The 25,064-nt window shown below is 45.7% G+C and overlaps 1 protein-coding gene across 1 annotated transcript in view; it reads right to left on the bottom strand.

Annotated features, from left to right (window-relative positions):
* The window catches only part of EPHX2 (epoxide hydrolase 2), a 587,345-nt gene that overhangs the window by 503,653 nt on the left and 58,628 nt on the right, over window positions 1–25,064 (bottom strand). Inside the window, exon 5 of the mRNA XM_078649944.1 lies at window positions 20,309–20,431. Coding sequence (XP_078506070.1) covers window positions 20,309–20,431 — 123 coding nt within the window. The remainder of the gene's footprint in view (window positions 1–20,308; window positions 20,432–25,064) is intronic.

The following is a 25,064-nucleotide window of genomic DNA, read 5'->3' as shown; positions in this document are numbered from 1 at the left end:
GTCATAACAATAAGCATTGCAGACAACTGTACACATCATCACCTAGGAGATGTACATATATACAAAATTATCAATATGTAAATTAATGAATTTTTAAAAAACATGATTCATCTCACATCTAATACTACTATTCTTTCCCTCATACACATATATTTCATTGTATGTCCCAATTAAACAGACACAATGATAAACATCACAAATGTAATTGATAAGACTGCAATGTCTCTCAGCACAAGGGGAACAGGGCACAGTATAGGATTTATTTATGTGGTTCCAGTAGCAATGATTCTAGGGTATGTTTTACTTTCTTCTCATTTCATAGTTCTGCATAGCATAGGCAAAAATCTACAATTATTCCAAGTACAAAAAAGTTTGGGTGATATGCAACTCAAATAGGCCCAGAAAGTTACTAGTAATAGGTTTCACATATTTTGAGCTGTAAGTATCCCCTCCATTTTAGCCTAAGTTTAGAGTAATGTACTGCAAAAACTAGGCATAACATTCTGCACAGGCTTAGTGAATTGCATCTGGGCAGAAATGTACACCTAAGTGTAGACATTTTTAGGGGGGAGTTTTTATATACCGCAAAGTCGAACCAAAGGTATCAGAGCGCTTTACATAAGTACCAGTTGTGTTACAAACGCACACATTCATTTTGTTAGGCACGGGGAGATTATGTGATTTGTCCAGAATCATAGGATGTTGAGCGTCCCTGCAGAGGCTCGAACCTGGTTCCCCAGCTTATAGGTCCACCGCTCTAGCTGTTAGGCCATATCCTCCAAATCCACAGGAGATCGCCACACACAGATTTGACTTTGTGAATTGAGCAGTAAGCTCGGAACAGTCCTAAAATTAAAGAGTTAGCAAGGAGTACGACAAGAGTAAACACTTTGTGAAGCAACCTCACAGCTTTTAAAAAACATTTGTAATGCACCCCCATGAATCCTTTAAAATTATATATTGCACCTTTCCATCACACCCCCGCCCGCTCATGACGGAACCATGCCATCATGAGCACACGCCACCCGTGGCTCATGACGACGTGGTTCCGTCAAACACAGGGAAGAGGTTAAATATGTTTCAAAATAATAAAGAAAAAAAATAATAACCTTGTCAAGACCACACAATTGAGGATGGGTGTCCAATTGGAGCCCAGGAAGGCCTGCTCCAGGCCAGCTTTTAAGGACCAACACATGCAGCAAGTAAGAAAATATAAAAGCCAAGGATTTTATGGGGTTGCACAGAAAATAAGGAGTGGATCAATACAGTACACCCTGTTCACCGTTATATACTACGTCCATAAAAATCAATTTGAAATTAGGGGCTGAGGCTGAAAAAAAGTTTGGAGAAAAGAGGGACCATTTATGCAACAGTTTTCAGATTATTAGATTATAACAAAAAGGCTAGGGGCCAGATGTAGGTAAATAATATTTACCTATTCTTAAATACTGAATCATACCGATTCGGTATTTAAGAATAGGTAAATAGTATGTAGGTAATTTTTTGGTAAATTTTAACGAATCTGTAAAATTCGGTATTTACCGAATCGGTATTTACCGATTCGGTAATTGCCATTCATTCCTATGGGCCTGGAGGCCCATAGGAATGAATGTCAATTACCGAATCGGTAAATACAGTTTTGGTAAAAGGGGGAAAACATTGAGGGTGGCAGGGTGTCACTTTGACACCCTATTGCACCCCTCAATTGTGTATGGGTGCACATGTTGCAGACATACATGCCCTAAGGGCATGTGTGTCTGCAACATTTCACTGTTGGAAAAGCAAAAAAAATGATTTTTCAAAGGTTTTCATTATTTACCACCAACTTGTACTTGGTGGTAAATAACGAATCCTTAACTGAGGAATGCACTAACTTGAGTGCTCCCTACAACCTGGATTCGGTAATTTACCAAATCGGTATGTTAAGAATTCGGTATTTTACCGAATTCTTAAATTACTGATTCCTACAAAAATGCCACCTACATCTAAAAAGCCCAATACCGGTCGGTAACGGCCGAAATTCGGTAATTTCGGCCGTTACCGACGGATGTATGACGTTACAACGCATACTTTTACAACGCCTACCTTTACATCACAAGTTTTACAACGCATACCATTACAACGCATAATGCTTTTGGGCGCTGGGTAGTGAATAGTTTAATTTACTATTCCAACTCCAGGCCCCGTGGATAGTAGGGCAGGTGTTGGATAGTACATTAAACCTATTCCCTATCCTAAAGCGCCCCCCAGCGCTATGCGTTGTAATGGTTTGCGTTGTAATGGTAGTTTGTTGTAAAAGTTTCGTTGTAAAGGCTGTATACCGTTACCGACCGGTATTGGGCGACCTACATCTGGCCCTTAAAGATGAAGGAAGCCAGCACTAAAGTAGGTTAGACTGATACATGCCAGGTTTTCAGGACAACCACTGACTAGGTAAATGAAACCAGTTTAGATTAATTGAATGTAAAATTGATTATACGTAGGTATCTTGAAAACCTGACATCGGTCCAGCCGTAAACTGTGCATGCTCTGACACACCCTAGTGCTCAGTAGTGTGATATGACCTTGCTAAAACACAGGAGGTCACCATGCAGCCTCCTGCATCAGTCTTGAAGACATGCTCTATAAGTCTATAGCAGCTCTGACACGCCCTCTCTTAAAGTGACTGTGAGGAAACGGACCATTAGATGTATGGCCTACGTAAGTAATGGGCCCACTGGAAACCAAACAATACAGCACATACCATACATGGGGGTGCCAGTTTGCATTACGTCAATGTTGCCCCGTTTCAAGATTAGAATCACATGTTATGGTAATACTGCATTCCATCGCTGACTTCAGTAACCATAATCCACATGCATTTATTAAGAATAGTCAAGCATTGCAGTCATGTGTCCACATTATCTGTAATAAATGATGGCATCCCTGCGTTATCAGCAATAAAGCATGATAGCCCCTTCTGCACTCATTATGAGTAATCAGGCACTGCAATGAGGTGCTCACATCATCATTAGCAAAACATTGCAGCCTCTCTGGAATATACATTACTGTCAGCATTAACAACCCTTTCAGCAAAGCATATTGACATATTTGAATAAAGCATTGCTTAGACTCATGGTGCATAATACTTTGTGACAGTATGGCACTGCTTTCTTTTAAAGAACAATCTTCAATAAAGAATTTCAAATCATTATCACAACCATCTTTAAATAAAGCATTTTCCAATGTGTGCCATGTGACTGTCTTTTTTAACCATCTTTAGGCCTCAGAAGTTGCACTGAAAACAAAGAGAGGGGCCCCACCTACTCAAAAGGGACAGGACAGACTGATTAGTCAAAAATAGGTTATCCCTTTAGAGACACTAGATCAATCACATAATCACATTCAAATACACTCTACTACTGGTCAAAGTCAACAACACCTCACCAGCGGGACGCACTAACTCAGGATGTCAAAACACTTATGTGCTCATTTAATAAAAATTACATTTTTCAATAAAAAACATACAATAAAATACCCCATAATACATTCAGAATGGCATAGATGAAAATATCATATATTTCAATTTCATCAAAAGTTTAAATAAAAACAACCCCAGGAAAAGAATATTATGAGATACTCAAATTGGTCACCACAGGAGAATAAATTCTCTGTCCCCATATGTTTCCATCTTTTACAAATTTTACTTAAACTTCAGCGTTGACGCGTTTCGGTGGATTAACTCCATATAGCCACCTTCATCAAGACAAACATATGAATACATCTTCTCCTTTCCATTTGTGTTACACAACAACCCGGTGCAACGCACTCCGGAGTGGGCCGTATTCAAATGAGGCCGCCGGTTTAATGGTGACTCGACGTTTCTTATCAACTAAAGCGTGCAGCGTCTATATTCGATTGAATAAATCACGCTCCGGTCCAGGGCGTATACTCCTTATTTGGCAAACCTCTGCTTATAGAAAGTCAGGGTTCCCTCCTCCAGGCCGCGAGTAGAAGGTGTAGGTCTATGCCCTTCCTGCTTCCTATATCTTGATGTTTGAAAACCGGCCCTGGCAAAGAGCTCGGTCGCACCCCCAAATCCCCCCCCCCGGGGGAGGGGGATCGGCCGAGCACTTTTGCAGGGCCGGTTTTGGTTCCCAGTCCGCCCTGGACACCCCCACATGCAGCTCCTGGCTGGCCTGCCAACTCCACTTGCAACTGTGGGAGCGGCAACTCTCCTTCCCTGCCAGCTCCTTCAGACGGGCAGAGGGCACGGGGCAGGCCCATTAGTAGTATGCGCAGCACACGTACCTGGCATTTCTCCTCCTGTGGGGCCCAGATTTGGGGGTCCTAGGCACACTGGCTTCATACGTCAGGGGCACAATGGTGCTCCCTGCCTTCTTGCGGTGCTGGGGGTCTGCAGCTCGGGGTCCCAGGACCACAGAAATCAAATACTCTCCAGGCGTTGGGATCTGTGGCCCCTCTTAGCTCTGGGGAGGGGGCCCACGCAAGTCCCTCCCAGGATTTAGAAATGTAACATTTCCATGCAGTGATCCCCGGGCCCTGGCTCAGCCGGGGAGGGGGGAATTAGCAGTCAGACAGCGGAGCTACACAAGCTCCGTGATCGTGTTGCTGGAGGGGGTGAAAGGCCAAATTCTTCCGCTGAGATAACGTGCCCTGTTAGTCCATTTTACATGTTTTTGCACTCACTTTCTCCAGTTGGTGAGCCCTTGCCACCTGGAGCACTTTCCTCAGGCCTCCTGGCCTCTGAGGTAGTATTTATTTATTTATTTATTTATTCAAAGTTTTATATAGCGCGAACAGGATCCTTACAGATATCAGAGCGCTTCACAAAGACAGGGAAGGGGCAGTAGGAGTCAACAGAGATAATGGGAACAGTATAATAGTCAATAACATGGTAATAACATGGATAATAAAAACATACATAAAACCAATCCATATACAATCAGGTAAGGAAGTAAGATAGGACAGCACAAGTCATTGATCCCACTACAGAGGTGTACAGGTGGATCAGTAAACCAACGTGTATCATATCTTGGTCGGTAGTAAGAGAGTAGCGTAGTAGTGCCCCCAACAAGTAGAGTATAGTGCCAAGGGATAGGGTGAGCAGTGATACAAAGCAATGCAGAGTCTCTGAACCAACATCTATAACGATCAGGAGATCTTGGCCAGAAGGATGGTTTTCACCTCTTTCTTGAAGAGTGCAGTGGAGGAGATCAGCCTGGTTTCAGGAGGGAGCGCATTCCAGATCCTGGGTGCCATTCCTGAGAAGGAGCGCTTGTAAGTTTTCACTTTCCGGAATCTACGAGGTTTCAGGAGTAGATTTTTTGTGCTCCTATTGGATCTCGAGCCTCCTGATATAGACAGCTTTTGAGCGAGGTAGCTGGGTGCCTTGTGGTGCACGGCCGTGTGTGTCATAATTGCAATTTTTATCTGTATTCTGGCTTCAAGAGGCAGCCATTTTAGAGACTTTAAGTCTGGGGATATGTGCGAATGCTTTCTAGAGCCAGTAATGAGTCTCGCGGCAGCGTTAAACTTTGCAGTAAGATGGTTCCACGCGTCAGCCTTCCTGATCTCTCTCCTCTTGGGCTTCTCCCCTCCTTGAAGCAGAAGTTCTTTCCACGGTTAGTCCTTAGAAGCTGTAAGGGGATCAGCTTTCCTGGCCCTCGGGAAAGCACCACTGGTCCTAGGGGCAACTGTAGTACTGTAGTCAGATGGATGTCAGGGAAGTTCTCCTTCCGGTTGTCCGTGGCTGCCACCTCCTGTCTCAGTGTCCAGCAAAACACACAACCAGGAGAGAGCTTTCCCCTGGTACAAGAGCTTTTTAAGTGGGAGCAGAAGGTTCTAGAAGCGAAGCATCTCTGACCTATCCTGGGGTGCTGCATCACCTCTCCGACCCCATACCAACTCTCCTGCGCAGCATGTTGGGACAATTCAAAATGGCGTCACCCAGTAGTCACTGGCCTCAGCGCTGCCCCTCGCTGACATCACTGCCAGGGCCTGTCCCACCTAATCTTCAAAGGGAAGCCCCCTCCTGTGTTGGCTCCAGAGGTCTGGCTTCCTCCTTTGCTCCTTTGAGTGCCAGATCTGGTGGCTCAGAGGACTAACAGCCTGATTCATCAAGCTAAATTGCACTTGCAATAGGCAAGATTCTCAGAATCTTGCCTTTTGCGAGTGCAATTTTTGCATTTGGGATTCATCATCCCAAATGCAAAATTCGCGATTAAAGAATTCGCACATTTGCGAAGAATTGCATTTAAGGAATCTCTATTTGAGATTCCTTAAATGCAATTCATGAATCATTTTAAAATTGCGAAATTGCAATTTTGGGCCGCTATTTACCGAGAGGTCAGACCTCGTGGTAAATAGCAAAAACTTAGAAAAATGCATTTAAATGCATTTTTCTAAGTTGCATGTTACACACACACATGTCCTTTGGACATGTGTGTGCACAACACCAATGTAGATTACATTTCAGGGGTGCTACAGGGTGTCCTTGGGACACCCCTGCACCCTTGAAATCGCATCCTTATTTGCGATTAGCAAATTGCTAATCGCAAATAAGGAATAACTCCCCATTCATTCCTATGGGCCTACAGGCCCATAGGAATGAATGGGGAGTTATTCCTTATTTGCGATTAGTAATTTGCTAATCGCAAATAAGGAACATGTAGGAATCGCAATATTTTTTGCAATTCCTACATGAATCCCGTTTTGCAAGTCCTTAATAGCGATTCCTTATGATTCGCTATTAGGGGCTCGCAAAACGGGAGATTGATGAATCAGGCTGTTAGTGCTCACTGTAAGGGTCTGTGTTCGACCTCATGGTCACAGGTTCAAATCCCAGTGGGTCCACTCACCCTTTCATCTTCCTGAGGTTGATAAAATGAGGACCATTGAGTTGGGTACAATAAACATCTGTTATTCAGCGCCAGGACACCCATGGGTGAACGTGCGCTTTACAAATACACCTCTATGTTGTTCAGTGGGCTTAGTTTGGCCCATCCCTGGTACAGGGTGACAGCTGATTAACAGAAGTAGCTCCTTCATCCCACCCCTTTTCTCCTCAGGAGCTGTGTAAAGCACTAACAGGTAGATTCATCAAAGACCCGTTTTGCGAGTCTTTAATAGCGATTCATAAGGAATCGCTATTAAGGACTTGCAAAGCGGGATTCATGTAGGAATTGCAAAAAATATTGCGATTCCTACATGTTCCTTATTTGCGATTAGCAAATTGCTAATCGCAAATAAGGAATAACTCCCCATGCATTCCTATGGGCCTACAGGCCCATAGGAATGCATGGGGAGTTGCTAATCGCAAATAAGGATGCGATTTCAAGGGTGCCAGGGGTGTCCAAAGGACACCCTGTAACACCTCTGAAATGCAACATTACACAGGTGTTGCGCACACACATGTCCAAAGGACATGTGTGTGTGTAACATGCAACAGAGAATAATGCACTAAAGTGCTTTTTTCTATTTTTTTCGCTATTTACCACGAAGTCTGACTTCGTGGTAAATAGCGGCCAAATATTGCGAATTCGCAATTTTTAAATGTTTCATGAATGGCATTTAAGGAATCTCTAATAGAGATTCCTTAAATGCTAATCCTCGCAAATTTGCGAATTCTTTATTAGCGATTTTTGCATTTGGGATGATGAATCCCAAATGCAAAAATTGCACTTGCAAAGGGCCAGATTCTCAGAACCTGGCCCTTTGCGAGCGCAATTAAGGTTGATGAATCCGGCTGTAAGTGCTCCCCCTGAGTAGGGAGGCCTTGGTCCCTGCTACTAGACAGAAATGTCATTTATTGGCACAGCGGGGTGACAAAAGGCCTAAGCTCTGACCTTGAACCGAGCCAGAGAAATATGACCATCTTGGATGACCTATAAGTTGTACACCACACTGTCTTTCCGTTTGAGTGTACCCTAACATTATGAGGACTACCGCAGGTCAAAATCTAACCCTGCAGAGTCCCCTCTAAGCCAGGCTACCTGTGTGTAGTTACCGCACTGTACAGAACCCGAGTCTCACACGTGCAGCCCTAATGTGTGTGTACACGTGTTCACATGTAATCAGTCAAGTCAAGTGCCCCTTACACTTAACTTGGGGCTGGAACACACCTTTCAAAACCTATAACGACAACAAAAGGATTGAAACAGGGATGTCTACTTGCACCAATCCTATTCAATCTTTTTTAGCCTATCTACCTGGGCAACTAGCCAAATGCTCCAACCATGCACCGAAACTAGGGAAAATCATCCTCTCAAACCTGTTATATGCGGATGACCTGTTGTTGATAAGTCGGACTCCAATGGGCCTCCAACGTCTTTTGAACACAACCAATGCCTTTTCAGTAAAAAATGCACTACAAATAAACTTCAATAAATCAAAGGTGATGGCTGTGAATTATAAGAAAAAAAAGAACCCTTGCTGGTACTTGAATGGCGAAAAGCTCGACCAGGTCACCACATACAAGTACCTGGGAGTAATTCTGGACTCAAATAACACCTCGAGGGCGCAGTTTTAATCTTTGAGAGGGAAGGCTACAATGACTTATCTGGCTCTAAAAGCATTGAAGGCCAAACTACCTGACTTGACACTTAAACCTCTTCTCGTCCTATTGAGTGCTAAATTAAAACCGACTCTCACTTACGGGAGTGAATCACACCACGGTAAGGATGCGGTGTTACTGGACATACTCATTGCCAATTCATACAGGGCTATTTTCAATCTTCCCAAATATGTTTCCCCGGCTCAGATTCGATTAGAATTCAGTATCCTTAAACAAACTCTAGAGAGGCGGAGCATATACGCAACAAATTGGCATAAAATTCGCAATGCAGAGGCTGGATCTTTATGTGCAAACTTATGGGAAGAACTACTTCGGCACCGCAAACTCGCGCAGAGAGCCTACTTATATGAATCTCTTAAAGTTCTAGGCCTGATTGATACCTGGGAAACATCAATCGATTTCTTGTCTTTTAAAAAAGTAGCTAAAAAATCAGCTAGCATCATCTCAGCGATAGAAGACAAGAAAGACCTAGCAAATAGAGCACATGGATGGCTAACGGTGGGTGCCTATGAAAAACTGCGGCCACAAGCGTACTTCAGCATCGGCATGAAAATAAACGTTAAAGAAAAATTCCTAAAATTACGACTCGGGGTAATTCCCATACTTCCACATCTTCCACCTTGGGAGAGAAATAACCCTTCACAACAGTGTCGCATATGTAAAACCGGCAAGGAGGATATAATCCATGTGATTTGCTTCTGCCCTAGCGTAAAGGACATGAGGTTCAATCTCTTACGTCCTTTTTTTAACCTTCATGCCGTTCGAACCTGTAGACAGGCAGCCTTATTGTGCTTTTCTACTAGCGACACTAAATTGAACTGTCAAGTTGTGAAATTCTTTGACCTAATAAGAAAGAGACTTAACCATGCTAGATGAACTCTTTTAAATCCTTTGATGGTAACCACAAAACTGTTAATAACACTGTAATTTTATGCATCCTATTTTTTGTTATGTTTAAGTAACAACAACTAAGGACGTTTTTCAATTTTGTAAAGATTTTAATTAATCACGTACAAATAAACATTTTACTTACTTACTTACCCTTACACTTAAGCCTTATCTTAACAGGCGGACACTGGCGGTAACCAAGCGCAGTTGAATTACCGCAAGTTTACCATGGGTGAGTCACCAGTTGTCAGCTCACCCACAGTAAAAAGGTAAAAAAACAGGTGATCAAATGCAAAAAATGAGGGCGGGTTTGATGGGAAAAACCCATCACCTTACAGTGACCCAGATGTTTTTTGCATGTGGAGAGGCAGACAGTTTGGAGCAGGAGTTTGTCTCATGAAAGATGTTGCGCTATGAATTCATGACATATTTTTCAGCGTTACATCAAAAAACAGTCCATTGCAAAAGATCTCTAACTATAGGTAAAGCCACAGATTTTAAATGAACTCTCAGATCACGCGCCGTAGGAGGATTGCTGCCCGGCATGTATTAAGATAAATAGACTCTTTAACATTTGACATATGTCCCTTAACACTGGGTAAATGACAGGTACAAAACAGAAGAAACGAAAATACACGGTTTTGATTACCACATTTCTTGGAACTATATTGTTTAAATAAACCTGTTGCAATCATATGTTTTGTTACGGTTTTATTAAGAGTGCCCTCGGCCCAAGGGCGTGAGAGCGGTTTACAGGAGTACCAGATCACACTACATAAATTCAGATTAAGTTTTAGGCACAAGTAGATCTGAGGGCGCCCTGGTCTGGTGCGATTACCCATCCCTTGATGGCGTAGCTGGCAAAAAAAATGAGGCAGCCCTGAATAACTCAGGCAAATTGCATTCTGGCATTTGCAGTTCAGCACGTGGTAAGAAACACACCAGATTTTAAATGAAGATCCGAGACGAGGTGATAGCTCCCCCTAACACCTGACAACACCCGAGACCGCTATTAGTTTATTTGTTTGCAGGTTTTGATAGCGCGAACTCCAATTGAAGGTACACATGAACACCAGTTACATTACAAATGCAGTGTTGTGAAGCACTGGGAGATTAAGGCGTTTGCTCAGGATCACAGGATGCTGAGCTGACGCCGGAACCCGAACCTGGTTCCCCAATTCCCAGGTCCAAAGTCGGCAGCTCTGGCCGTTACGCCACACCGCCTCGGCTATTGGCTGGATCAGGTAATAGTACAGTAGGCATGCTTGCACAGCGGGACCTGTAGGGGATGAGTGTACTGCTGTCACCCTGGTTTGCTGGCTCGGCACATGATGCGACAAGACACCCCCTTCTCATTGATTAACCGCATGTAACCTGTCAATAGCGAGTTCCCTGCAGGCCCCCGGGAGCCGCCACTCTCAGTACTGTTTACTACGCGCATCCATCTCCCAGCTGGGAAATCAGCGAGGAGAAACAAGATTGTGTATTGATCCCCCGTATCGCGGCCTTCCGCGGTAATCAGAGAAACCGCAGGTGACTCTGGAGCCGTGAGGGCCACTTAGGAGCCGGCTGTGTGATCTCCCCGTCTTCATTAGGTCCTCGTGGGAGCCATCTTTAAAGGGCTGAGCGCGGCTCATCTCCAGGCCACGGAGACGTCTCTGCAGCCACGCGCTGCGCTGCAGACTCCGTGCAACTGGAGCCCTATGTAAGAGACCCAGCAATGCTGGCATATGTGTGGATAAGTAAAGGAATTACCATTTATGTCAGAAAGTTGTTTGTCAAAATATCCACAACATAAGGATAAAGTGGACGTGACAACGCAAGGCGTCTTTCTGGCGACGAGGTCTTGGATTGTAGGGGATTCACGACGGGCTGAATCCACCCCACTGAGCATGGCTAGTAGGAAAATAGGTGCAGACGGACAAACTATTACTCAAAGTCACTGCCCACTTCGGCCACCGGCGCTGTCCCCGTTTTACTAATAGCATAGCCAGCCCACTTCGGCCACCGGCGCTGTCCCCGTTTTACTAATAGCATAGCCCACTTCCACCACCTACGCTGTCCATGTTTGCTAATTGTGTAGCCCACTTCCAGCACTGGTGCTGCCCATATTTACTAGTAGCATAGCCCACTTCTACCACCAGCACTGTTGACTTTTACTAACTGCCCAACCCACTTCCCCCACCATGTTTACTAATTGTGCAGCCCACTTCCAGCACTTACACTCTCCACTTTTACTAGTTGCATAGCCCACTTCTACAACTGGCACTGCCCACTTTGACTAGTTGTGCGGGCCAATTCCATCACTGGTACTGACCACTTTTTCTAGCTGCGCAGCCCACTTACACCACTAGTGCTGGCCACTTATAGCACTGGCGCTGTCCACTTTTACTAGTTGTGCAGCCCACCTCCACCACTGGCGGTGTCCACTTTTACAAGCTGTGCAGCCCACTTCCACCACCAGCACTGTCCACCGTTACTAATTACGTAGCACACTTCCACCACCGGTGCTATCCACTTTTACCAACTGTGCAGCCCATTTCCACCACTGGCTCTGTCCACTTTTACTAGTTGCATGGCCCACTTCCACCACCGGACTTGTTCACTTTTACTAGTTGCACAGCCCACTTCCACCACCGACGCTGTCCACTTTTACTAGTTGCACAACCCACTTGCACCTTTGGTGCTGTCCACTTTTACTAGTTGCATAGCACCCTTACACCACTGACGCTGTCCACTTGTACTTGTTGTCTAGCCCACTCTTACCATCGGCACTGTTTTACTAATTGTGCAGTTCATTTTCACCACTAGTGCTAGCCACTTTTACTAGTAGCATAGCCCACTTCCTCCACTAGCGCTGTCCACTTTTTCTAGTTGCCCAACCCACCCCACCACCAACACTGTCTACATTACTAATTGCTCAGCTCACTTTCACCACTCGCCAAACGCACATAGAACAGTGCCAACAGCAACAAGGAGATGTTTGCGTTGGTCAAAATCTTTATCTCACCCTCTGCCTCATCAAATATAACCCCTCGCGTAGGACCTGTATGACACAGTATCATACTACTTAAGTGACAAACTACTAACCATCTACAATAAATTTGACCATCAACAGGACCCCCACTGCCTCGCCTCCAGCCTACCAACCCAGCACACCTGAAGCACCCTTTCCTACTGGAACAATATCACCAGGGGAGAAATATCCACTCCAGATTAACTATGGACCCATTCCCTCACCCCAACTACAACATTGGCCCACTTGACAGAAGACTCACCCACATCCTCAACACCTCCTTCACCACCAATACTTTCCAAGATGCCTGGAAACACGCCGCAGCAAATGCTCTGCTTAAGAAACCTACAGCAGAACCCACTCAGCTAGCAAACAAAAAACAAAACTCCTTGCTACCTTTTCCGGCAAAGATCATGAAAAAGTTCATATACTGGTAACTCACCAACCACCTTGACCAACACCAACTTCTGAATACCACGCAATCCGGATTCTGATCAAACCACAGAACAGAAACCACAATGATTGCAGCCACAGACGACATCAGGATGCTCCTTGACCAAGGAGACACAGCTGCCCTCATCCTTATCGACCTTTCAAAAACTTTTGACACCGTCTCCCACATTACCATGATCAAAAGACTCCACAAGTCTGGCATCCAAGACTCCACCCTCAACTGGATCTGCTCCTTCCTCACGGAAACAGCACAGAGTCAGCCTGACACCAAACACATTGGAAGTAAGAAATGTAATCTGTGGAGTACTCCAAGGATCATACCTTAGCCCATATACATGACACCACTAGCCAACGTCTTCAGATTACACAACATCAGTAGTATCTCCTACACAGACAACTTCCAAATCATACTCTCCCTTCAGACAAGAGACCAGAGATCAAAACCAACTTCAACACCTGCATGACTGCAGTAACCGCATGGGTGAGGTCCAGAGACCTCAAGCTAAACACAGACAAAATTGAAGTAGTTATCTTCAGAAGCAAAACCTTCATGTGGGATTTCACCTGGTGGCCGGTGGACCTCGGCCCGTCCCAACTCCTATTGCCCTCGCCAGAAGCCTAGTAATCATTCTGGATGAAAAATTAGACAGGACAGCACAAGTCAATGCAGTTACCATATCTTGCTGAAGATGAAAGTGTAAAATCTCCAAGTGGCTGCCAGAAAACACCAGGAAGGCAGTCACACAAGCCCTCATAACAATCAGATTGGACTATGGCAATGCACTCTACGCAGGAATCAACAAACAGCTCCTGAACAGACTCTAAATTATCCAGAATACAACAGCAATATTCCTCCACAACCTCCCTCAATTCAACCACACCACTCCACACCTCAAGGAACTCCACTGGCTCCTCATACTCAAAAGCACTCACTTCAAACTCCTTCCTTCCACCTACAAGGCTCTACATAACATAGGCCCCGCTTAACTCAACAAACGCATCCACTTCCACCAACCTTTCAGGCACCTCAGCTCAACCGGTCTCTCACACACACATATTCCCCACATACACAAGAGCAGAGCGAGAGGTTGTGCCTTCAAACATAGCCCCAAAGTCTTGCAATGAACACCCCCACAACACCAGGCCCTCTATGTCGCTCTTCAAATTCCACAAGAAGCTAAAGACCTGGTTCTTTGATAAAACTCTAGGTAAGCCTCACCTGCCCAACGGCAAGTGCCTGGATACCTTCACAGGTGATTAGCACGCTATAAAAATCTACCTACATAGCACAGCATATGGATATAGGTTTTTGGGACCCATTCACAGATTCTACAGTCAAGAAGTTAGATATATGATTCCAAGGAATACGCTTGTGCTTTCAGCAAATTTATGCCTTTTCATAGATTCACAAAGAATCTAAAGAGTACTCCAAATTGTATATGTATGTAGATTTCTCACAATAAGGAAATGCCTAAATTTTAAACTTAACAAAACCATGGATTAGCACATACATGTTTCCCCTTTACCTCTCCTCCTCCACATTGAAACACAATCCTGCCGTTAGCAGTAGCAAATCTGTAGGTGTTTAAGGGGAGGGAAATGACCGACAACGAGTATATGAATGTTCACCTATTTAAGCTCTTGTGGGTGTTTATATACTTTTGATCTAGAGCCCACTCCGAAATGCCCAAAAACCTAACCCTTAACCATAAAATTCATGCATGCAACAACTTTGCCATAGCACATTCACAGATATCCCTTCTATTCATCGAGTTACATAAATCCTGATATTTTTAAACAGAATTGGAGTTTGACATCAGAAGAACGAGTTACTTATCTTCAGTAACGATGTATCCAGTAGAGACACAGTTTAGCCGCAGATTCCTTAACTTATAATATCTCCAGGCGTCAGACTGGATACGGAAAACATTTTCCCCAGCAATACTTCTACACGCCGGGGGGCAGCCTGGCCTGGCTCCGTTCTGACATCGTCCACAGAAGTGACGTCAGTGGAGCCATATAAGACCCCCTCGGCGTGCTAACGTCAGTTTTCTGCAGTGAAACTCTTCCGCGCCACAACGCGGAGCCACTACAAAAGCTGTGAGAGTATAGGAACAGTGTGCCAAAAAAGAAACAAAAACCTTTGTTGTTGTTGCTGTTGTTGTGACAACAATTGTTTAAGAAACCATCCCATGTTGAAAAGTACTTAACACTTGGAGGGACCGAAGGAAGCGAACAAACAGCCGCCCCAATAAAATTCCACCAAGTAAAGAACCGTACCCCCCCTAAAGAGGAAACAACAGAGGAAATGAATGACATGACAATCAAAGGACAGAACGCAACCACAGAATGGAACTGTACGACAGACAGTCTGTGAGCAAGTATGCAACTGAAAAGGGGGGAAACAGGGCAGAAAATCTGTGACTTAAGGCCCGTGACCAGAATTAAACAACCAAATAGAAGTGGTACTATACCCCCACAATGACCTATGCACAGAGCATAGTCCAATAGAAACGCAACTCAAGCGCCTGCAGCAAAGACAAGGAGACAGACACGGGTGGAAGGAGGGGTGAAAATATGATAAACTCCTTGCTGGATGGAGTAGTAGCAAAAAGCACATAATTTAGGCACCCAAAACAAGAATGGGTGGAAAGCTAACGTGCCCAAAGCAGAATGACACACTCTGCCCCTGAAAGGAGGCAAGGTGGTAGAACCCACCTGAAAAGGTCATCGCAGAACAGTGAGGATGGGCGGGCGTTAAGGAATCTGCGGCTAGACTGTGTCTCTACCTGATACATCAGTACCAAAGGTAAGTAACTCGTTCATCTGATAGAGACATCTAGCCGCAGATTCCTTAACTTAGAATAGATACCATAGCTATACCCCACGGGAGGAGGGTCTGCGACCAAACCCCACCATGTTCCCAAAGGAAGCAGACCATCAAGAACATTGACGGAAACAAGGTGGGTTCCGCAATACCAGTGCAGCTGACACTGGACCCCTGAGGCTCAGTATTGCCAGCATGACTGACACCAAACCCTGAAGTCAGGGCGGTGCATGAGCCAGGGAAGCAAGGTACCACAAGTCATCAGAGGACAACACAAATCCACTGTCGGCCAGACAGGGACGAAACGAAGGGACAGGACCAGAAAATCAGTGCACAACAACAGAATACCACAGAGTCCCATGAAAAGAGGGAAACTGGGGAGAAGACTCCAGGGCCCGGAGGACAAAGGTCCAGCGAAGGGATGCCAAACAATGGCATGGCTGGGCAGAGGCATCATGCTGAAACACACAACCATGACTACTAGGAGACTCAGAGATGTGAAGGACAAGAATACACGAAAAGAAGTGGTGTGTACCTTGAGAACTACACCACACAAGGGGGAACTCAAGGAAGTGAAGCAGCAACAACATGTGCGGACCAACCGAGAAGATGGCATAGCACCAAGTAGCCAACCAGGCAATCATACCACTGGGAACAAGGACTAAGGGCGACCGACAAGCAGGGCATGCCCAAAACCAGCTCCCCTGAGGGAGAGAGTGGAGAAAAGAGAAAGAAACAAATGGGGAACCTGGAAAAATCCCCAGGATCCAGGGCATGTAGGCCGCACGCCTATCCCATAGTGTGCGAACAGAGCACACAGAAATGCTGGAAAAGTTAGTAAATGACAACCAAAGGTAAACCAGAAGAATGCTCTTAGAGAATAGACAGGCGTCCGTAAGGTAGATACGGAATCGCCGGCTGTGAACCGCAGGGGAACAATAGTCCAGCCACAAAGAGGGCGGCCCAATCTCCCGATCAGGGAGGAAAACCAACCGACGCGACACATGCAGTAATACTGACTATCACACCAAGAAGAAGAAGAAGAAGTCAGTAACACACAGACATAAAAAATCTGAAAAAGGGACATATGTATACAGGATGAATCCAGAGATCATCTGGAGAATGTGTGGAAACTTGTCGCGGAGCCAGGAGAAGAACACCAATGGCCGCATTCGACAGTGACCATAGAAATCTGAACCCAGGCCGGGGACCCTCCGAGGGAGGCCAGGGACAAAACGCTAAACGGAACAGAGGACCGATCTGGTAAAAAGTGTACCACGCATAGGCCAACTCCCGACAGGGTGTACTCAAGCCTGTCTCAACACCAGGGAAGAAGGCCACAGCAAAAGTGTACATACAAGACAATGGCTCAAGGAACCCAACGGGTCCCCTATGATAACACTTAAACAGAGTACGGAGCACAAGTGGTGATAGAAAGAACAGATCCGGAGTGGACCGGGGCGTCACCAGGACGCGTGCCCATGTCCAAGAACCCCAACGGCGCTTAGGGCAGAAGGAAGGCAAAAAGAGGAGCCAAAGCAAGGCAGGGGACATAAAAACCCCTCCAAGGTGAGTCAGGAATGGCAGAGCCCCAACAATACACCAAAATCAACTGCGTCCACAGATGCCTAAGAGTGCCACGGAACAACCGTAGGCAGCGATACAGAAGCAGCAGGAGAGGGGCACGTTAGTCCGTGGGACTCAACCGAGAGTATGTTCCACCAGAGCAGGCAGCATGGAACAGGGAGTGATGCAGCAGAACCCATGGGAAAATCCACCGGGGGGCTGATAAGAGCAAGAGAGCTCCACAGGAGCCTCCAAACCTTCCTGGCAAGGAACAGCAGCTACACAATAGCAAACAAATACCCCACATAGGGTACATCACATCCCTATAAAATCAAGGGACACCTCTTGAGTCAAGCTCATAGGCGGAGGTAAAAAAAACACATAAACAGCTGGCCCAGCTGCAGTAAAGTAAGGGGAAAAAACCTCTGGCTGAACAGCCATACAATCTTTCTGGGACAACCTCTTGGACCCAGAGACATAAACAGAAAAACAGTGACAACACCGTCACACCAAAACACAGATCCACCATAGGGGACTAAAACCCCGGCAGTCAATGAAATCCTGAAAAGACATGCTGGACTGCCGATTCGGCATGGTCGTCAAACAAATGGGGCCCATCAAAGGGCAGATCTCTGAGTCGCTCCTGAACATTTTCCGGAAAACTGCCATCACGTAGCCAAGTATGGCAACGCAGGGCAACTGACCTGTCCATAGCTCGACCCACGGAGTTAGTGGTGTCTATGGCCAACCGGATGGTAAACTGCGCCATGTCACGGCCATTCTGAACAAGCTGGAGCAGGTCAGCACGAGGGCCCTCCGGCAAAGAGGGAAGGAGTAGCTCAATAGAATTCCAAAGGGCAGAAGAAGCCCGAGCAAACATGCAGATCATGTTTAGGGATCGAAGGCAGGAGCTGGTGGACGCAAAAACATTGCGGCCACACAACTCCTACCATCTAGACTCCCGAGTGGGAGCAAGCAACGGTGGAGGAGAGGAAGGAAGCGCAGCCTGGACTACCAGTCCATGAGCACTGGGATGAAGGGACAAACAGGCAGGGTCATCTGGAGCCAGTCGGTGGCGGTGCGCCCCAGCACAAGTCACGGGGTCACCAGACAAGGGTCTGGCCCAAGTCCCAAGAAGGACATAATAAAATGACCTGCCAAAAGGCAAAAGAGGCTCCACATCCACTGAGCCCTGGTGAAGAAGTTCCAACAAAGGATCCAAAGGCAGGGAGACTGAGGGCGGCTGCATTTGTAAGACATATGCAGCCCTTTTAACTGCCCTTGCAAAGTCAACGCTGGCCTCCGTGGCCATACAAGGGGGAGACAGCAAGCCATCCATTGGGGAGGGCTGCAGGCTAATCCGTCCTTCCAATGACAGAGGCCCTGCAGAGAAAGGAGCCGGCCAGTGCCCCCATGGGATTCTGCTCTTCGGCGCATGGAAACACCTGTGTGGGCGGGGGGAGCCAACTGGGGTCACATCCTCCAACAGAGGGACAACCGGGGACTGAACCGGTGTCGACCGGCGTCGGGACGGCGTTGGATCGGTGCCGATGGCCTCCGTAGAGGGCTCATCCACCCGGTGTCGGACCAGCGTCGATTCGACCTCCATCAAGGCCGGAGCCTGCTTGTAGAAACGAAGTCGACTCAGAGTCAAACTCCACGCTGCAGCCACATCCAGCGATGACGCAGGGAACCCCGCAGGACTGTGCGAAGGCATGTCAGGAGGGCTAGAAAACAGAGTGGGATGCCCATCCCGGCCCTGTCTCGACGTTGCAGAGACTCCGGAAATGGAGTCATGGCACTGGGTCGGCGCCGAGGGTGAACCCGCCAGTGATCTCCCGACCTGAGTCCCTACCCCCAGTGTGGGGCCCGAAGGCACGGCAGGGACACGGGGTGACCCAAAGATGGCCTGCAGAGCCCTGGAATAGGCTTCCATCTGGGTCTGAGTCGCCACAGCACCAGGAAACTGTGAATAGGCGGAGGACGACTCCTGAGGGCTTGCGTTCCGATGAAGACTGGGAGTGGCGGCCCCCAGCATCACGCTTGTGGAAGATCGGCGACCTCCGTGACTTCCTCCGGTGCCTACCTGAGGCAGGAGAACGATGTCCATGGGAACGACTCCGGGATCTGTCGGACGGAAGCCGGCGCCACGAGGACTCCGACCAGGACAACCGGGCAGACAACAGTTTCATCCGCCGTTCCCGCAGGGACTTTGGCTTCAGCTGCCGGCAGGCGTCGCACTCGTCGGAGTCGTGGTGCTCGCCCAAGCACCACATACAGAGCTCGTGTGGATCTGTCGCCGAAATCTGCCGCGAACATGATGCACACGATTTGAATCCCGCAGGCATTGGCACACTATTGCAGACACAAAAAGCACCGCGAAGGCCTGAAAACAGGCCAGAGGAACCGCTTAACTCTGGATCCACGTTGGGACGCGGAAGAGAAGAAAAAACTGACGTCAGCACGCCGAGGGGGTCTTATATGGCTCCAATGACGTCACTTCCGGATCCAGTCTGATGCCTGGGAATATTCTAAGTGAAGGAATCTGCAGCTCGATGTCTCTATCAGATAGTTTTTTTTTTCCATGCATCGAAAATGTGGAACTCAATCTACATGACTCCAAAAGGAAATCAATCTATAACAATTTCACAAAAAGGTGCTCCCATGCTGCACTCACATCACCCCACACCTGAAGGAGCTCCACTGGCTCCACAAACACATAATAGCACACTTCAAACTCTTCACCCACACTCTCAACTTCTGGGTGATTGTGTGCTCTGCTAATCTGCATAACATAACATATCATTTTTATGCTGCACTGATCTCTGACAACTAAGGCACATCCAAGTGCTTGGAAACCCGGAGTTTCACCTCCATATAAATCCAGTAAATGCAAACATATTCCTTATAAAGTAAGTACCTGATCAAGGGGTATATTTGCAGGAAAATAAAACACCATTTAAAGTTCTTCGGTGGCACCTACTTGAACTCCTGTCAAATCCTGAAGTTCTTTCAAAGCGACATCAGGATCCTTGAAGAGGATGGTCTTCATTCCCATCTCCCGGGCTGGCTTCAGGTTACTTCCAATGTCATCCAGCATAATTGTCTTTGTGTAGGAGAAAAGAAGATATTAATGAAATGAGAATTTAGAGTGAATGCCTTCTGAAAGTACAAATTATAACTCAAAAGGGTGTATGGACTCTAAACGTTAGTTATTATCATCTCACTAAAAAATACATATGCAAGTTTAGGACAATATAGAATTTTTTAGGATTGTAAAACAGTTTCAAAACCTTACTAATTTAATAGGCCAAACTGCTCTTTATATACGTTTTACTATGACTGTGCAATTTCAATTATTAAACTATACCACATAGCAGCTACTTTTGTACCTTGAACTGTTGTTTTCCAGGAATACCTTTACTCATTTCTTTACTGATGAATTTGCATACATCTCAGTTAATGCCTTACTTTACTTCCTTTATGATGAATATGCAGAGGGTGTAGAGATGGGAGTGGGCTTAACCTTTTAAGTGCGGTCATCGGGTGCAGGTGTCAGCCATTGGCCAACATTGGGGAGGTACATAAAGGCCCCTCTGATGCTCTGAACCAGAGGGAGTCCTTTTTTCCCATCAGGCTGTTTGGGAATAGCTTCCCGAGCAGCATGGTTGTTTTTTTAATTTTTATTGCAATGAGGATTGTCGCGAAGGGCGCACTGACGTAATTGCAGTAAAAGTGAAAGTAAAAGGAGCCAATGGGCTTGTTTACTTTCACTTAATCAATGTTTAGGGGTATATCTCAACCCCGGAGCATGGAGTCTCATGGGATAGGTATCACTGCAAAAAGGAGAATCTCCCCTTTCCAATGGTACATCTGCCCAGTGGACCACTGTATGGGGATTACCACAGGACAGCAATCCCCAAGCTGCGGTACACCAACTAGACTCCATGGTTAAGCACTTGTGCCCCCCTTTGGCGATTTACATATTTTAGTCTTACCGCCCCCCTGGGGACAGATGAGGCGTGGGGCAATTACCCCTGATCTACCTCAACCAGGGGGTAATAAGCCTACTAGACCCCAGGGATTTTTTAGTTATACAAAAATATAGGGGTGTAGGCTGCCCTGCATCTGCATTGCCATGTCCCAACCTAAATAAATGGGGAAACATCTGTTCTTTCCCACGTGGGAGCACATTGGGCTTATTACCCACAATGTGCCCCCCTCCGGAAGGCGCAAAGCCCACTATATGCCAGGGATTGTTTTATTTTAAATATGGGAGTGGGGGTGCCCGGCATGGCCATGGCCCCACCCTCAAGTGAATGGGAAAACGGCCGGTAACAGAAAGTCCACTGTATGGCAGGAAAAAATTTTTTTTAATATAGGGGCAAAAAGCCCACTGTGTGCCAGGAATATGTATTTAAATAAAATAATGGGGTGGACCTTGCCCATCCTAACATCAGGCCCCACAATCATACCTAAAACCTTAGCAGTCTTTCAGCTCCCCTATGGACTAAAGCATCCCATCCCAATAGCAAGCGAGATGACATTTGATTCTTTTAGATGTTGTTTTTAAATATGGGCCATGAGAGTGTGGGAGAAAGATGTGCAGTAGGAATTCACCGCAATAACCAATACGCTCTTCTTGAGTCCTTAATAGAGAGAGGATGTGGAGTAACATACAGAGCTGCTAACTTTGGAACTGGGGAACAGGGTTTGCGTTGTGGCGTCAGCTCTCTGATGTCTACTTTAAAAAATATATATAAAGTAAACAATGGCGGTTTGAAACAAAAATATAGAATTCAACAAAATTACACATTCCTAAATGTTGATCTGGCAATGGTTGAACTCCCTATTAATGAAGTGTACAGGATCAGGTGAATGTACGATCGAGTGAGCGCTACAGTACGAAAAGCCCACATTAAAAAACAAGCATGGCAAATGAAGCAGCTGCAAACCTTTCATCAAGCCAGCACAAGTAAACAAAACACGAACAGTAAACTAAACACGAACACTTAACACAAGCAGAGGCAGGCCTAAAAAAAGGAGTGCTCCTAAAGTATCCTACATAAAATGAAGAGTAAGAGCACATGCAATGGGCAGCCCTCATGGGAGGATACAAAAGTCCAAAAGGAGGGACTAAGGGTATTCACCAAACAAAAGCCGGCATCAACAAAGGACAGTAAGAGGAACCAATGAAAAATATAGGCGGTGCTTGAATCCCATATTGTAGATATAGCATGTCTCGAAGAGACAGCGAGCATGTGCTGCCTAGGTGAGCCCTAAAACGAAGAAAAAAAATTAGGAAGAGAAGAAAACGCACAATTTTGTTTTTGTCCTGGCATATAAACATTTATCCTTTTCTTTCTCTAATAGTTAGGTGCTTTGTATAGTTTAATTTTAGCGCTGTTCATATACTGCACAAATTCTAATTAAGACTCCTTAAAATTTGTATTGTTTTTGCCAAGATTATGGATTTTGTTGTAAACTCTGAATAGAACATCCTTTTCACCTGTTCTAGGAGTGTAATATTGCTGCTGATTTCACTGCCCAGGTGACATTTCCCAACCATTTGTGTTTGCAAAGGTAAACATGCATTGGCAAATCCAATAGATCTTGCCTATGTACAAGCAATTAGCTTTGTCAGTCCGGTGGTAAATTGTGGAAGAGCAGGATGGTAATTTTTTTTTTAAAAAGAGCCTAGAAGCGGACAGTTTTGGCAGCGTCATAAAGTTTTTTTCTTCTGTCTGTTAGGAGGGGAGGAAGAAATGTATGTGAAGGGTCTGGGGAGGAAAATAAACAGTGACAGGATGGGTGGGGATTAGGTGCAACAGCGACTGGGTGGTGGGGGCTAGAAGAAAGAGGTACAGAGTGGTTAGATGATAAGAAACTGGAAATCCCACGGATGGGAGGAGGATAAAAACAGGGACTTCCTCTATTAGCTGCGCTTTGGTCATTTCACAAGACCGCTCAGTTGTGAACGGTGAACAACTGAACATTGTCAAATACACAGGATGTAAGAAAGTGTCTATATTTTTAGAAAACTTTTGGCCACTGAACATAGGCGGATTAAGTTGAAAGAAGGAGTGAACTGTAGAAATTAGACCATCGCTTCCTGGTTATCGTTGTAGTACAGCAAGTGCAAGTGTTTAACACCTCCACTATGTGTGCCCTGTCATGTACCTTGCCTGCACTATATGTTCCATGCCGTGCACCTTCCCTATACAACATGTGCTCCGCCTGTACCCTGCCCAGTCCCTGCAAAGTTTAGCAGTGAAGAGATTGGCGGGGCAGCTTCGATAAACTCCTGCTACAGATTGATAATAGAGAAAGTAGGTGCTGCTTTCCAAAAACAGTAAAACTGTACCTTTCCCTTCTCCTGGGGAAGATGCTATTTGATACCTTTGTACTTTAAATATTTTGCAATGTTTATTTTCATTGCAACTTGAACAAACATACTTTGTGACACATAAATGCCTGTCAAGGCATACAAAGAAATAAAAAAATTAAAAAAGCAAATGCCTCTTTCACCATGGCAAAGGGAAATAAGCACAAGAAAACACGCATCCAGACAAAATTCAGGAGAAGAAAACAATGCTTCTCAACACAGCAGAAAATTACTATTTTTACATATTGGTGCAGTACAAACCAATGAATGCAAAAACAACAGTTGATGGACAGAATGCAGAACAATGTCATACATTCACCCCAGTACAGAGATCTGGGCCTAAATCCATCGTGTTTTTTGCTCACCACACCAACCCAGTTCAGACATGGCCATATGCAAATCAGCCTTGACCCTGTGCCTCATGGGAACAGTTCAGCCCGAACTGCCAAGCTATGTCTTCTGTGGACCAGAATCAAGAATCCTAGGACCGGTTTCTGGCTATCAGCCGTCATCAGCCAGGATAGCTTGACTCCAGTGGAGTGGAGAGCACGGGACTCAGTCTGATCATACCCATCCCACTCGGGGTGACAAATGCAAAAACAACAGTTGATGGACAGAATGCAGAACTATATCATACATTCACCCCAGTACAGAGATCTGGGCCTAAATCTATCGTTTTTTTGCTCACCACACCAACCCAGTTCAGACATGGCCATATGCAAATCAGCCTTGACCCTGTGCCTCATGGGAACAGTTCAGCCCGAACTGCCAAGCTATGTCTTCCGTGGACCAGAATCAAGAATCCTAGGACCGGTATCTGGCTATCAGCCGTCTTCAGCCAGGATAGCTTGACTCCAGTGGTGTGGAGAGCATGGGACTCACGTCTGATCATACCCATCCCACTCGGGGTGACAAATGCAAAAACAACAGTTGATGGACAGAATGCAGAACTATATCATACATTGGTACAAACCAATGAAAGCACATTAAGCTTTTGCAAAATGACTTAGTACCATTCCACAAAAACCTACAATAAATGGTGCTGTGCCAAGGTCGGACATTCCTTATTTAGTAATAAATGCCAGTTTAGCCATGATTTTGCAAAAGAAGTATGCAAGGCTGGCACCATTAAGGTATAATATTACCTACATGTATGCACCCCTAATTGATACACACGCATAGTGGTAGTATGGTATACAGTTATACTGTGGTGCGTCTGATTTGGTCTGATATTTTTCTAATTTCTAAAATGTTTTGAAGTACTTGGAACGTAAAAAATGTACAAACTGCCTAACTACTTTGAGATAAAAAGGCTACCTGGAGCAGAACCATTAAAAAGACTCTTGCACCAGAA

Source organism: Lissotriton helveticus, chromosome 6 (assembly GCF_964261635.1).
Source record: "Lissotriton helveticus chromosome 6, aLisHel1.1, whole genome shotgun sequence".
NCBI lineage: Eukaryota > Metazoa > Chordata > Amphibia > Caudata > Salamandridae > Lissotriton > Lissotriton helveticus.
This window is presented reverse-complemented; position numbering and strand designations above follow the sequence as displayed.